General features: G+C 51.8%; 1 protein-coding gene across 18 annotated transcripts in view; it reads left to right on the top strand.

Annotated features, from left to right (window-relative positions):
• The window catches only part of MPRIP (myosin phosphatase Rho interacting protein), a 152907-nt gene that overhangs the window by 74286 nt on the left and 62941 nt on the right, over positions 1-15680 (top strand). For all 18 annotated transcript variants that reach the window (XM_072730560.1, XM_072730567.1, XM_072730570.1 and 15 more), the window contains exons 4-5: positions 9689-9840; positions 14941-15025. In XM_072730560.1, the coding sequence (XP_072586661.1) occupies positions 9689-9840; positions 14941-15025 (237 nt within the window). The remainder of the gene's footprint in view (positions 1-9688; positions 9841-14940; positions 15026-15680) is intronic.

Here is a 15680-nt window from a genome sequence, read left to right as displayed (position 1 = left end):
GATCTCCTAGGGACAGGACCACCTGCCCACTGGATTATCCTCTCTGGCAGGAGGCACCTCCAGGCAGAGTGCTCAGCTACATTCTTTGTGTGGACGTTGAATTGTCAGAGCCGGGTAGATTGAATGTTAACTCTTTGGGGTTGGTTGGCTCTAGCTGCTGCATTTAGAGGTGAAGTGTTGAGGTAGGTTAGGATTTGGAAAGCAGGGCTCTAGTCCTTATGCCTCTCTGGGCCTTGACTTCTACATCTGAAACATGGGGCAGAGGGAGGGGCCACAGGCACCTTTCAGGCCTGGATTAGAGGCAGCAGTGTGAGTTCCTCCTGTGGGAGCCTGAGTAGGATTGCATAGGTTTCTCAAAGGGCCTCTCCTGTCAGTCATCACATCTTGATTATCTCTATGCCCGTGCAATGTTTTGTTTTTTGTTTGTAAGTACACTGCCTTTTTAGTGTCGTTATAGGATTATATAGCCATTGCTACAGCCTAATTTTAGAACATTCCTCTTCCCCTGCCCCAGCCAAAGAAGCTCTGTACTCCTAACCTATCCTGCCCTAATCTTCCTCCAGCCCCTGGCAACCACTAATCTACTTTCTGTCTAAATAGATTACTCATTCTGGCCATTTCCTATAAAGGGAATTGTGCAGTGTCCTGCACCCACCTCTTGCCTTTCAACTTGATCATCTGCTGATTACAATAGTCCTGGGCCCTGGGGGGTAAGTTATAGACCACAGTCCCCTGGAGGTTAGGTTCCTTTTTTGGGCCCTTCATCCCATTCAAGCCAGCTCCTGCACCTCATGTCCTTCAGGTAGTGGAGGACTTGTTACTATCTCACTTTTGCACACGGAGTGTCCTGCTATCCATTTAACAAACATAGGATTTGGTAAGGTTGGGTATACCCATTTTATAAATAAAACATATTTATAACATTTATTATATGTGTTACAAAATACATATAAATAAAGCATAATATTTATACAGTGAATCTGCAAGGTAAACTTAGAGGGGATGACTCGTTTCATATATTATTCAAAAATCTGTACTAAAGCTCATTTTGAACAGTGCCAGCATAGGCCTATAGAGGAAAATCAAATTAGTTTTATCAAGGACCTCACTGTCTAGCCTGGAGAATAGGTGGGCAGACCCGTAAGTGGACTCAGGGCTACATGCAGGGCTCTTCTTCTCTTCACGGAGGACGAGGAGACCATCCAGGAGGTAAAGGATGTGAGATAGACATTTCTGGCAGGAGATGCCTAGGAAGGAAGCCAGCCTGTTTATTGGCAGGTCACCTCAGCCTGTGAGCTTGGGCAGGAGATGATGAAGAGGCTCTTAAGAGCCTCAAACGTGAGGCAGAGAGCTTGGACTTGAGACTGTGGGAGCAGCTAAGGCACGGCCATGTCTCTGCTCATAAAGGTTTTGGAGCCAATACGTTAGCTGTAGGGAGGTCAGCCTGGTCCTGGGCTCTAGCTGTTGAACTGAATGCTGTGTCGGGGAGAGTAGAATCCACACACCTTACCACGGTATGCCAGCTGCTCCTGTCACACCTTCCACAGAACACTCAGGTTGGAGGCTCCCATCTCTCTGACTCGATTTGGATCTGTGGGCAGCGGGATGACTATAAGGTGGGCAATAGGAAAGAAGTGGATGCCACACTCAGATGTGGGCCTGCCCGTACCTGGGAGCTTACGGGGAGATAGGCTGGGCCCACACTGCAGGTGAAGCATCTGGTGCTCCAAAGAAGGGCAGAGACCTAGCCCTGCTGCTGTGTGGTGGGAAACCAGACTCTGATCTCCCCCCAAGGCCTGGAGATAGGTACCTGGAGGCAGAGAGAATAAATGTGAACTGCTCTAGTGTTCTTGGAGAAATCCCTTGGTTTGGCCCGTCCTTTTCAAGAACCTATGGATAGCCATCTTAGGGCCAGCTGCTGGCTTCCAGTGTGGGCATGGAAGCTTGGTGTTTCCTCCCCTCTCAGGGAGAGGATGGCCTGTGATGCCTAGAGATCCCTCCAGTCCAGCCAGTCCAGTTTTTTCTCTTCATCTTGCTGGCCTTTTCTCTGTCCTCAGATAGGAGACAAATGTGCCCAAGGCCTTCTTCCCTTCTCCTTGTGGCAAACATTTGGAGAAAATGTATTGAATTGTCATATTACTGCCACCCCCTTGTCTGGTGGGGAGTATGTGTGCACACACTGAGCAACAGCAGGGGAAGCATCCTGGGTTGTGTGCCAACCCTGAGCCCTCACTTCATGTGAACAGTATCCTTTCTAGTCTCATGGCAACTCTATGAGGTGAGGGATTTCTTTTATTGTGGTAAAATGTACATAACATAAATATCTGTTTTAACCACTTTAAAGTGTACAGTTACGTGGTATTTAGTATGTTTGTGATGTGCAACCATCACCAATGTCTAGTTCCAGAACTTTCTCCTCATTTCAAACGGAAATCTTATACCCATTAAGCAGTCATTCCTCATCCCCCACTCCCCCGCTTATCCCCTGGCAACCATCAATCTGCTTTCTGTCTCTGAATTTGCTTATTCTGGATGTTTTATCAAAACTGACGATATTTGTCCTTTGTCACTGGCTTCTTTGATTTAGCGTCATGTTTTCATGTGTTGAAGTGTGTGTCAGTGTTTCATTTTTATGGTTAAATACCATTCTGTTTTATGGCTAGAGCACATTTTGTTTATCTATGCATCCATTTTTTAAAAAGATGTATTTATTTATTTATTTTAGAGAGAGAGCAAGAGATTGATAGGGGAGAGGGGCAGAGGGAGAGGGAAAGAGAATCTCAGGGAAGGGAAGGGAATCTTAGAGAAAGAGAATCTTCCATCACTGAGTGATGGAACCTGACACAGGGCTTAATCCCAGGATCCTGAGATCACAACCTGAGCCAAAACCAAGAGTTGGCCGCTTAACCGACTAAGCCACTCAGGTGCCCCATTGATGGATGTTAAGGCTGTTTCTGCTTTTTGGTTGTTGTAAATAGTGCTGCTATGAACATTTGTGGACAAATTCTGTTCAAACACCTCTTTTCAATTCTTTGGGGTGTAAACCTAGGAGCAGAATTGCTGGGTCATATGGTAACTCCATGTTTAACTTTTTGAGGAACCTCCATACTATTGTCCACAGCAGCTGCTCCATTATACATTTGAAGTAAGGGATATTGTTAATCCCATTTTACACTGGTGGAAGCTGAGGCTTAAAATTTGCAGCTTGTGCAAGGCGACTTATGTGGTGATTGGCAGAGTTAGGATTCTGCTCCAAGGTTGGTGCTCTTCTTGGCTGATGAGCTCTGGAAACATAAAGCCCAGAGGCTACATTAGGTCTTTGAGCCTTTGTGGGGAAGAAGGATCATCTTTGGCTCCCTGTCCTGGGGTGATGAGTCCACAGGTGACGGATCCCCCATGCCATAGCCCCCAGCGTGGCTCCCCAGCCTCCTCCTTTGGGTGGAGTTGCAGCAGTTAGGGTGCATGTTGGAGTCCTAAAGGGCAGGAAGGGGTGCAGAACCACAGCTTCCTCCAGAGGAGCCCATGTGAGATCACAGAAACAGACCTGGCATCCAAGGACTTGTGGCAAGACTGTGGGCACATCACGGCCTCAGCACTGCTCTGTGCAGCTGGCAGCTCTGGTGTGGGGGATGGTTGCGAAACTGCCCTGGAAACCACAAGGACTGTAGAATCCATGGGAGCTGGCCACATGCCTGGGCAGGGGACTTTGCTGGCTTCTTGCCATATAAGGAACGGAAGGAAAGAAGTTCTGCCTGGCGGGCACCTACGGCAGCTGGCCATCCCTGCTGCCCTGAGGCCCCTGGCCGAGGTTGGGGGAAGCCTTCTCTGAGCTATCATAAGGGCCAGGCAGAGGCTTTAGTTCCAATTCTGGGTGAGTTTGTGACTATCTTAAGACTCCTTTTCCATGAGCCTATCCAGTTTTCTTTGAGAACTTGGAGTTTGAGGATATCCATCTTAAGAGAGCTGTTCACTAGGGAGAACTGTGGCCTTAGAGAGAGAATCAGGTGGCCCATTCTACACTTGGATGGCATTTGATGTCCCACCTCTTGAGAGAGTGACTCATGATTTGTTAGATTTGGGACTCTGAGCAGTTTGGTAGTAGCAGGAGGAGCCAGAGACAGTCTCTGTGATCCTAAGCAACATACGTTCTTCTCAGGGCATGGGACTCCAGGAGTGCCTAGATGGGGTGCTGTACTCAGCAAAGCTCCCCAAGGGCCACCTTCCTTCCATAGGAAAATAAAGTCTAACTTCCTTAATCCCAAATAAAGGATGCATGTGGTCTTCCTGGGCCTGGCTCAAGTGGCCTAGCCAAGCCTCCAGCGTGGCTGCCTGGTAGGCCTCTGTACAGGAGCTTGTGGGAGCCATTTTCCTCACCTTGGGGGGAGGGCAGAGGTGGTCATGTTTCTGCCTAGGCCCTGTCTGATCCTGCCCAACAACCAGTGGTGTAGTAGTGCTGGGCCACACTTATTCTGGGTGGCCGTGGTGGGTTCCAGGTCCTTTACTACTCTGAGCCCCACTTACTTGCACATCTGTAAGTCAAGCCCATCAGAATGCCTTCCTCCTGAGAGTGTCATCAGGGTGAACCTGTAAGTACTTATCCAGAGCCCTGCCTGACTCTAGAAGACCATTAGGATTATTCTTGCCACCGTGACTTCTGCAGGGGAGAGTCGTCTTGTCCTATCTGGAGCCTACTCACCCCTACTTCTGGCAGTATACAAATGTACTGGCTGACCACTGTCACCAAATAGCACTGCTTTTCCTACACCTTAAGTGGGTGGTGGGGAGTGTGACAGAACAATAATACAGAACACAAAATGGGTGGTAAAAGTACTGTTCCATAATTTTTCATTCTGTGTGTGTGTGTGTACATGCCCATACACCTGTTCATCCCAGTGTGAAATAGGTTCTCTGTCAGCCATGGACAGATAGGTTTGAAATATATGCACTGTTGCAGGATCCTGCAGTAGACTGGGCTGGCCTTCACCTTGAAAGGCAGTTTTTGACCTTGTGAGCATTTCTTTGCCTGGGGGAAAGCCATCATTTCTGTGGGTCTCTGTTCTCCCATCTGAATGGAGAAGTGGGCAAAAAATGGAGTATTTCCATTCTCTCCAAGTCTTGCCTTGCCTTTGGTTGTATAAGCACAGCTGCCTGAAGGAAAGCAGCCCCACCCATAGTTCTAAATGGCCCCTCTTTGTACTTCACTTCTACTTTCTTGTCTCTGGCTCTTAGAAGTTTACCTCCTGAACTTCCAGGATTCAACAAGAAGTGGAGGAGGCCCTTTTTCCCTAATGTGCACCTGCTTGGCCCAGGATTGGGGGTGGAGGGTCTCCAGGTGGTAAGGCTGCTGTGGCAGGATCTTCCAAAGCAAGCCTCTGGCAGGTGTTCAGCTGCAGTGGGCAGAGCTTACCTTGGTCTTTTGGGACCAGTGGGCAGATGACTGGAGGGTTGGGTTCTCAGCAGGGTATAGCTCCATCCCTGGAGAGAGGCCCTTGTCTCCGTTCCTGTTTTGTTGCCTCATGCTTACGTGGTCTTTGGCTTTGGGATGAGTTGACATTGATGCAGCTCTACCACCTTAGCAGCTGTAGTGTAGAGGCCAGAAGAGGACCAGGAGCCCTGAGATGGCTAGAGGGCCAGCTGGTGACTTTGCTGGCTGAGGACCTAACCCATAACAGCAACATAACATAGAATTGGATGGCCATCCCTTTTTTGAAATCAAGCAAAACTAGGTGGTGCTCAGCCTCTTAGGAGACCCGGATTCCTAATCTCTAGAAGTGCAGAATGAGAGCAGGATGCTTGTCGGATGGAGCTGTCTTCTCTAATGACTGTCGTTGGAGCGAGGGGTTCCCTTTGGCTGGATTTGGATTGCAGCCTAGCTCCCTGCCCTTGCTTTCCAAGCATAAGGTGTGACCTAGTAAGGAAATGGATTTTCAAGGATCTCTTCTCTCTTCTGTGCTGAGAATATTGATGGGTGTGACCTGTTCCTTGCCATGAGCTGGGGAGGGCCACACCTGGGCCTGGGGGTCTCTGGAGGCCCTTGATTGAATGCGTCTGAGCTCTGGGTGCAGGAGATGTAGTTGAGTGCAGACTAGTGGAGGAGCAAGTGGGGGTGGTGTATAGGCAGCCTCAGAGGGGTAGGGGAGTGGTTGGTGAGAGGACGTAGTAGCCAGGGCCTGGCCTTGGTACCCACCACCTAAGACAGTGAGCAGCTTCACAGCAGGTGGTGCTGGAGCCTGGTGCTTCTTTCTTCTGGCAGGGGGTCACTGATGAGACTTCAGGAGCAGCTATTTTCACGGTGCGGGCAAGTACAAACTGGGTCAGTTTTCCAGTTCTCCCTTCTTTTCTGACCGCTGTCCATGGCTCCCTTTTCCACATATGTAATAGGATTAGATTATGCCCACCTCATAAGTAGTATCTAAGGAGGTAGTAATTATGAGATCCTGACACACAAGTAGTAAACAAACGTTCATTTTCTTCAGCTGTAGCTTGTTATGTCTTTGCCTTTTACTGACACTTCTTTTTTTTTTTTTTAATTAATTTTTATTGGTGTTCAATTTACCAACATACAGAGAAACACCCAGTGCTCATCCCGTCAAGTGTCCGCCTCAGTGCCCGTCACCCAGTCCCCTTCACCCCCCGCCCTCCTCCCCTTCCACCACCCCTAGTTCGTTTCCCAGAGTTAGGAGTCTTTATGTTCTGTCTCCCTTCCTGATATTTCCCAACATTTCTTTTCCCTTCCTTTATATTCCCTTTCACTATTTTTTATATTCCCCAAATGAGTGAGAACATACACTGTTTGTCCTTCTCCGATTGACTTACTTCACTCAGCATAATACCCTCCAGTTCCATCCACGTTGAAGCAAATGGTGGGTATTTGTCATTTCTAATTGCTGAGTAATATTCCATTACTGACACTTCTGAAAGCTCTTTGGGAAGGAGGTAGTCGGAGGCCCAGAGAGGTTGCTGGAAGTCTTAGGGTACAGTTGGTGACTGGGGCCCATGACCGAGTTCAGCGGCAGGGCTAGCTGGGACATCACGTCGGTAGCTGATGGCTACATGTACAGCAGTCCACTACTGTGCATGAGGAGATGGTGAGCATTTTGGTGACCCTGAGCCCTGGAATGGTAGTTTGTAAACGCGAGCATGTGCCTTCAGGCAGCCCACTAGAGAGTGAATGAGAAAGAAGCGTTAGAATTGATGTTGGTGTGTTTTATTGGCCCCATTAGCTTGCCTGTGTGTGTGTTATAGCTTATAAGGTGTTGGCTCAGTGGTGCAGCTAGATTACTTATGTCCATGCATGCATGTGTCACAGGTGAGCATATGCTGGCACCTTCTGACTCCCGTGAGTCCAAGCATTGAAGCAGGGGGCGGCCAAAGGAGGAAAAGCCCCTTGTAGAAGCTCCTCTGCTGTCACCTCTCCCTTTTCCCCCTCTCAGCTTTGTGATCCTGCTCATGGCTCTGATACTCACAGCAGTCCACAGCATCAGTGTCCTTGTTTCATGTACAAGAGGATCCACTCCAGAGAATCCATGAGCCTTGTCGGTGCCAATAGGGAGCATGTGCTTCTGTGTGGGGGAGGCTGAGCCGAGAGAGCAGAGGTCACCACCCCTAGATTGTCCAAAGAGGGTTCAGATGGGGCAGTGGCATGATGCCATAGAAGACTTGGGATTAGAAATTCTGAAAAGTGGAGGAGCTGGAACTGGAACGAGGAGGTTGGGAAGCCTGGAAGGACCGTGCAGACCCTGCCCTGGGTTGAAAGGGTGCATTCTTGAGGCTATGGGAGCAGCTCATTTGTGGGGGGCCCCTACATGCTTGTGGGCCTCGCCAGCCAGAGGACAAGTGGGCGGATCCCAGGCCACCTCCCTTGCTCATTGCTCCTGAAGAACCCTATTGCTTGGTTGCAGGGTAACCTCCCAAGCTCCCTTTCCCACCTCAGGGACTGGACTCTCCAGGAGTGCCCAGGAGAGCTATTACAAGGCTGCTTTGCTGAGGAAGAGCACTAGTCTTAGTATGCATGTGGCCCACCCTCAGGAGTGGGACTCTGGCCCCTCCTTTATTTCCCACCTGAAGTTAGAGGCCTCCCTGTGAGCTCACAGCCGGCTCTCCTGGCCTGCCACCTCCCTTCTGAGCTGAGCCCAAGGAGGATAGGCTGGGCCCAGAGACTCCAGAAGGAAAGGCATCGGGATCTTACTTCTTCCCTCTCCTCTGGACCAGAAATCAGGTAGCCTTAGCAGGTGAGCACTCTAGATAATTCAGTGCTCTTCTGGTCTGGCTTCTGTAGTTGGGCACCAGGTAATGAGGAGGGGAGGTGGCACTGCATCAAAATGCTGGTGGTTTGGCCTGGAAAGTACTAGGAAGCTCATATGCTCTCCAGCTGGAGGGGTCTGGGAGCTTCCTGCTTCCTTTCATTTGACAGGTGAAAAAGCATTTCCAGTAGTGGGGATAGTTGGTCTGAGCTTGGCACTCATGCCAGACTCAGCATCTGGACCTTCAGACTAGGCCTCTTCCCTGTGTCCTGACAATAGAGAGATTACAGCTGGACAGAGGTATGCCCTACCTGAGAGCTCTGGGAGGAAGGCACCTGACAGGCAACCCTCAGCCGGCCACCTTTGCCTTTTTCTCCCCCTACTGTGTCGTCAAGAACCCAGCCGAGGAAGTGCAGAGTCCTTGGGGGACACTAAGTAGAAAAGCTGGCAGCTGCCCTGGAAGTGGGGACAGCCTCCCAACCCCATGTCCCACACCACCTGAGGTCCTGGCCTAGGCTTCATTCCCTGTGAGAGCCACCAGAAAGGGGCACAAAGATAGTGCCTTGCCTGACTCCAAGCCGGGAGCTCTTTGCCTTTGGTGTGGTGACAGCCATGGCATCTTGTTTCCCTCCTAAAGGCACCTTCCTGTTTGGGGGAAGGGTGAGAGGCCAGAGGATTCAGGGTGAACAGATCATTTAGGAGAGTCCTCTTTGCTGACCCTCACCCCAGTAGGAATTCTGTAATGCCTTTTTTGCTTGTTGTTGGTGTTCTTTCTCTAATTTCAGTGTCTAGCTATGTCAAAAAAGGGAAAAGGTGATTATTTATTGTTCCAATTCTGGCCAGGCAGCCTTGCAGCATCTCCTCATGGGCAGTCCTGGAAGGTGGCAGTGGGTCACCTGCTCTGAGCGGGCTTGGCCTACCTTTAAAGCATTTATGATATGTGTGGCTCCAGCCTGCCAGCCCCACAGCCTGCCTTCCAGGATGTGGCTTCCCTCCGGCTCCCTCTTTGCCTCTAAAAATAACCGTGCTATTTTGGAACCACCTCCTCTGGAGCTTTTTCTCACTGCTCCTCTTGGACCAGTAACCCCTATGAGACCAGACTCTTGGCTCCCTCTGTCATCCCAGCTGTCCTACGAAGCTGTCCCCTTCCCTTTCTCTCCCTTCCTCTGGTGCCAGCTGGGATCTTGTTCTCCAGCTAGGGAGGAATGTCCAGCTGGATGTCCTCTGAGAAGAATGAGCCTCTCACCTCTCCTCCCTGGGATGGGTAGAAAGGAAGTGGGGCCATGAGGGTGGAGGCGAGGCAGAGTGCCACCCGGTGCCTCTGTTGGTATTGGGGCTTCATGGAGCTGCAAGAGGTTCAGGTACCTACTGAAGCAACAAGGGCTGGGAGGGCCTGGGAATACAGGGACAGTCCATGCTGCTTACTCTGCTCTATCTTCTTGCAGCCCACGACCCTGCCGCAGGGCACCATTAACATGAACCAGTGCACAGATGTGGTGGATGGGGAGGGCCGGACAGGCCAGAAGTTCTCCCTGTGTATTCTGACACCTGAGAAGGAGCACTTCATCCGGGCAGAGACCAAGGAAATCATCAGCGGGTGAGTCTGCCACAGGCATTTTGAGAGGAAGCACTCCCTACCTACCAGCATGTTCCTAGACCAGTTCCCTTTGGCACAAATTGGGCAATATCCCCATCATTTTCTCTCCCAGGTGTGTCCCCCCTTCTGAGTCCTCTCTGTTCACAGTGCCACTGTGTGCCTGATCACCACCCAGACACTGGCCTCACCCTCCACCTGCCTTTGTATCACCCCCATGTGCATGTACTCACCAAGGCTGTCTCCTCATGTCCCACTTACTCAGGGGCCTCCCTCTGTTGGCACTACCCCAGTTCCAGGGCTGCTTCATCTTCTTTGGCCTCTCATTGGTCTCCCCACCTACCTTCTCACCCCTCCCAGCTGTATATCACCTCACCACAAGGGTTTCAGTCCCCAGAGCATATCTTGCCTCTCTCCTGCCTAAAACCCTATTTCCTGGGAGTCAAGTCCAAGTTCCTTAGCTGGTCCTAGGGAGCCCCTTCCCAGGCCTCCAGCCCCACCCCCACTGCCCTTGTGGCCCTCAGCACTGAGCTGTTCATCTCCATACATCCCCATGCTTCCCACCAGCTCTGTGGCAGCTCCTACCCTGCCTTCAGTCTGGAATGACCCCTCTATCCTTCAGGGTGTTAGAGTCAGCCTGAGTGTCTGCTCTTTCAGGAAGCCTGCTCCCATGGGGCACTTGGCACCATCAGTTCACTCTTAGAAAAGATGCAGATTGTCTTGGTACACATCTAGCTTCCTTTAGCCAGCAGTCAGTCCTTGAGGGTGGAGGCTGTGTCTCATTCCTCATCCTCAGGGCCTACACACAGGGCCTACACACCTTATCCTCCAGTGCTGCTGGGTGCTCTGGCTTTTTTGGCTTCTCTGAGTTCCACCATTGCCCTGGTCCTACCCTGTGCAGGGGCTTAGGGGAAGCCCTGGGAGGTGGGCCCAGTTTTTCAGGTAGCTGACAGGGCAGGTGAGCAGAGCCCCATGCTTCTGAGCTCATGCACTGTGTGGCTTCCAGGAGTCCCAACTCCTTGAGCACCTCTTAGCAGCTCTGTGTGACTTGGCCACATAGTACATAGGTAATGAGCAGGCTCAGCAAGCCTGGCCAGGAGCTTGGGCACTGGATCTTGGAGAATCTCATTGGTCCTTTAAGGCTGAGAAAACTTTGAGAGAAAGTGAATCAGCAGGGGTGGTGGTGGGGTTGGGGTGGTGGTGGTTAAGGGTACTAGGCTGATGATTGTAGTTCAGAGAAAAGGGAACTATAATGCGAAACCTTTTGGTTTCAACAAGTAAAAAGACTGAGCACTGGCTGAGCTTCAGGATCTCAGGCCAAGGCTGCTGTATGAGGAAGTGAGAAAGAACAATGGTCAGAAGGTCCCCAGTCTTTGCTGAGTTCAAAAGTTCAGATCCACACTGTTACGGGGGGTGGGGCTGAGGGCCAGAGCTGCACTGCAGAGAGACCAGGTGACCCTCTACTGAGGGTGCCAGCTCCCTGAGTCTTTCTCCCTTAGAGAGAGGCAAGTTTGCGTCTCTAACTCCCAGGGGCAAACAGAAGGACCACTTAGCCTCAGCCTCTCCCTGGTCTTTATTCTAGAACCATATGGTTTACAAGTATAGAGGGTTCAGGGAACCTAGGTGACTCAGTCAGAGAAGCATATGACTCTTGATTTCAGGGATGTGGGTCCAAGCCCCACTTTGGATGTAGAGATTACAAAAAACAAAAAGTGTAGAGGGCTTTTACAGAGCCCTCATTCTACTGTTAGGAGACTGAAGCTCTGGAAATTTGAAGACCCTGACCAAGGGGACCCTCAAGGCATGAGTGACAGCACAGAACTTGCACTTCCTGGCTCATACTTACTGCTGCAGCCCTGTCTGGCAGAAACCCCTGGACCGAGGTTCCACTGCCCAGCAGGATTCTTTGGGGGAGAGTTAGCCCTCCCCTTGGGAGCTAGGTCCCATGGAGGATTCTGACTAGCACGTGGGATGGGAAGGGCTGTCCCAAGGTCCCCAGGATAGGCTGAGGCATGTGTGAGCTGGGGGATCACCAGGTCAGTGATGTAGTGATGTGCCATATGGCATGAGGAGACTGGTGTCTGACAGTGCCTCTGGCATGTGGCCTAAATCCTACTATCAGGCACTTGCCACAGCCCAGGGGACCTCTTGACTGCCCTTCCCATGCAGCTTGAGTAGACAAGGTCAGTGATGGACCAGGATACCAAATGTGTTTCTCTGGGCCACTTCCTGAGGGCAGGAAGTTTGTACAGTGACTCAGTGGCATACCCAGAGCCAGGATGAATCACTCATTGCTTCCCCTTGTCCTCATCCTGGTCTGGGCCTAGCTCATCTCTGCCCAGCAGGCAGGGTTCACACCATGGCAGCCTGTCTCTGGGCCCCCACAGTGCCTCCAGTGGCCCCCAACAGCAGCTTCCTTGTCTTTGCCACTTGCTAGTCCACTTGGCCTCCTTTAGGGAGTCAGCTGGGCAGTGTGCCCTGGATACAGACTTCTGCCTGTGTCTCCTCTGCCTTTCTCCTTTGTGCATGGACCCCTCCTTTGGCATCCTCACCACCTGGCATAGCTCCTTTGCTAGGAAATCTCATCTATGAGCATTTAGACCCTAAGATGGGTTTGAGCACCCAGCTCCCTCATGAGGTGCAGACTTTATCTGGGCTGACTTAGAGCAGGAATAGTTGGGAACAGTCCATCCAGCCTTTTCCCCAGGATCTCTGATGAAAGCAGCGTGGAAACATCTCTCCCAGAGCTGGATGGAGAGAGTTGCAGTCCTCTTTCCCAGCTCTCGTGCCAGGGAGGGGCCTTCAGGATGTGTGGGGCACAGCTTAGTGCAGCTCTTTTAGAGGAGGTAGAGTGTAAGCAGGAGTTGGGCTGGGGGGCTTTCCAGCTTGGCTGGGCCCAAGCTTTCTCCTTTCCCTGTGCCCCGGACTCTCAATTCTGCTCCCCGCCATCTCATCCTGCTCTTGCTGTCAGAGTTGGGAACCCACTGTACCATGTCCCAGTCAGAGCTTGCCAAACTCTGTTCAATCAGCAGCGCTACAGCAGCAGATTTCCCCCGAGGCCTGTCCTGCACTCACTTCCACCGCTGATCCTGTGTCCACCTTCACCCCTCACCTCTCTTCCCTGGGTGTACTTTACATGGTAGCACATCTGAATGACGTTGCACACTTTCTGCTGGACTTCCATGAGAACTCTGAGTGCAGGGGACACATTCCATCATCTGTTCCAGGCCAGCCCCAGCCTGCCCCTGCCTGTGCTCAGCCCCCAAGTCTGTAGCCTTCTTCAGGTTGGCCCAGGAGCTTGCCGAGCTATGTTCAGTCAGCAGCGCTATAGCAGCACATTTCCCTCGAGGCCCTGTCCTGCAGGCTCCCCGATTTGCCTACTTGTTCGCCTTGCCAGTAAATAGCAACTGGGCCATTGTGCACCTGCCTGTCACACTGCTGTGCTCCTGGGGCTCTGGAGGACGAGGTGACTTTGTCAGACAGTCTCTCTTCTCCTAAGGAAAGCTCTAAGAGGGGTCTTCTGCAGTCTCTGCTTGCTGCAGTGCCCCAGAGAAATATTAGCCCCTGGGGCAGGTTGGAAAGCAGGCTTTTTTTAACCTCACGAGTGTGTGAGTTCCTCATATTGCATGACTGAAACCCTGAGAGAGTCTACTCATCTGCTGGCCTTGCAGATACAGTCATGCCTCTCCTCTTGCTTTGGGGGCCAGCCCACAGAGGAGTGACCCATAGGACCTGTGCCTCAGGTCTCTCTCATAGGTGCAGGCAGGTGTTCACTCTCTCAGCAAATAGGGAAGGACCTGCTCTCAGCTGAGCTGGGCTCTCCCTAGATGGTATGATTCCCCATACCCAAGCCTGCTTCTTCCCCAGCTGCCAGCCACACAACTGGCATACCCTCCTGAGGCTGTCCAAGAAGGTCACAGACTATGCCCAACCTCCCTCCACCCCAAATTAAAGAAACACCTCTGAGTGCTGGAGACATGAGCCCTTCTTCCTGGCCTAGGCTTGAATGCTGGTGGTTGCCACAGCCTACTATCAGGATGCTGGCAGTGCGGTCTCTGCCTCACATTGCGACTCAGCCGCTACCACTAGGCCTAGGGTGGCAGCAGGCCCAGCACAGACCCTCACATTCTAGGAGGAAGGGGACTGGAGTCTCCTGTTATACCTTCCCCTCTAGAGAGCATACCTTTCACCACCAGGCCCTTCCTGTCTTCTTCTCCTCCTGTCCAGTTTCATCCAACCCTCCCAGATAAAGCTCAAGTGAGGCAAGCCATGGACATGTCATGGCCTAATCTACCCCCTGCTTTCAGAGATGAGACTGAAGCCTGGAGGGGCTGGGAGCCACCTAGGGTCATGGTTAGAGGGTAGCAGAGCCAGATCTGTATCAGGCCTCCTGCCCTCAGGCTCAGCTCTTCCCACACCCCTCTGCTACCTTCTCTGCTCCTGGTCCAGAGTGGACCTTCCAACATGTCAGCCTTGGAGTGGGTCCCTGGGCAGCTCTGTGGGCCTTCCCCAGAGCCCTCAGGGTACAGGTGGGGCCCAGAGACGAGTGAATGGGTCTGGGTGGTCAGCTACTCAGCCCCTGGGAGTGACCCATCACAGAGAACTTTGGTAGCACAACTCCTGGTTTCCTGTGTCCATAGCCCTAAATGACACCCAGTAGCAGCCCATCTGTGCTAGCCAAATCTACCATGGGAGGATAGTTTTAAAGCCATGTGTAAGCCCCGGAGATAGGGTCATTATGGTCATTATGTGATGTGCGCTGCACTCTGAGGCCTGTGGTCAGGCCTGCCATTCCACCAGGCTCTTCATGCCAGGGACAGCCACAGGGCCCTCACTACCTGCATAATAGTCACTGTGGGATCAGCATCTAGGCCTGGTCCCAACACAGCCTATGCTTGTCCTAGATTGCACTGCTACCACTCCCCCAGTGGTGGCAGGCTTAAATCTGGGTCATGTTCTGCCCTGCTCACTGCCCAGACGACTGGCCACTGGTTGTGCACCCCTAAGCAAGAAACATTGGACTTGATGCCTAGACCACCCAGCAAGGTTCCTAGTTCCTGAGGCCTGGGGTCTGAGCCAGTACTCCCTCTCTTTTCTCCTCAGGTGGCTAGAGATGCTCATGGTCTATCCCAGAACCAATAAGCAGAACCAAAAGAAGAAGCGGAAGGTGGAGCCTCCCACACCACAGGTAGGCAAAGGGGTGTCCCATCAATGGAGCTGGATGAAGTGAGAGCTTCCCAGGAGGTTAGAAGGTTTCAGGACCCAACCTAAAATTAGGGGTGAGGGAAAGGATCCAGATGGGGCTGAGGTGGTTGTGAGTCCTGCATATTCTCTTCTTTCCCCCAGCAGTCTATGGGCTATAATCTGTGTGCTCCTGTCTGGGTGTACTTTACATGGTAAAGTACAGGCAACAGGCAGTATCCTCCTCAGGACAGGGCTACTTTACTCGTGTCTCCAGGGCCATCCTGGGATGTTGCCAGGGAGCGAGCCAGTGCTGAGCAGCAGTATTATAGCGTGTATCTCTTTCTTAGCTGTCCTGCCAGCTGCTAGGGAGCAAAGGGTGTGCTTGGAGGGGCTGCTTGCTGCACATGTATATCCTCGTGAACCACAGTTCAGAAAAGTATTCCACTCAGCTCTATTTTACAGACAGGGATGATCCTGCAGATGGCAGGCCGAAGGGGGGGCAGGCAGGGAGAGTCCACAAGTGTCCTGGCCGAGTGAGGAGCTCCCCAGGGAGGACCCTGTTTCTGCTCTGGACTTTGACCATAAATGGAAAAAACTAATAAGACCTTGATTTTTGTGTCCTTGCCCTAGCTCCCATTTGATGCAGGGGAGGTAGCTTG

Source organism: Vulpes vulpes, chromosome 12, assembly GCF_048418805.1.
Source record: "Vulpes vulpes isolate BD-2025 chromosome 12, VulVul3, whole genome shotgun sequence".
Classification (NCBI taxonomy): domain Eukaryota; kingdom Metazoa; phylum Chordata; class Mammalia; order Carnivora; family Canidae; genus Vulpes; species Vulpes vulpes.
The sequence above is the reverse complement of the archived record's forward strand: the minus strand, read 5'-3'. Positions and strand labels throughout refer to the sequence as shown.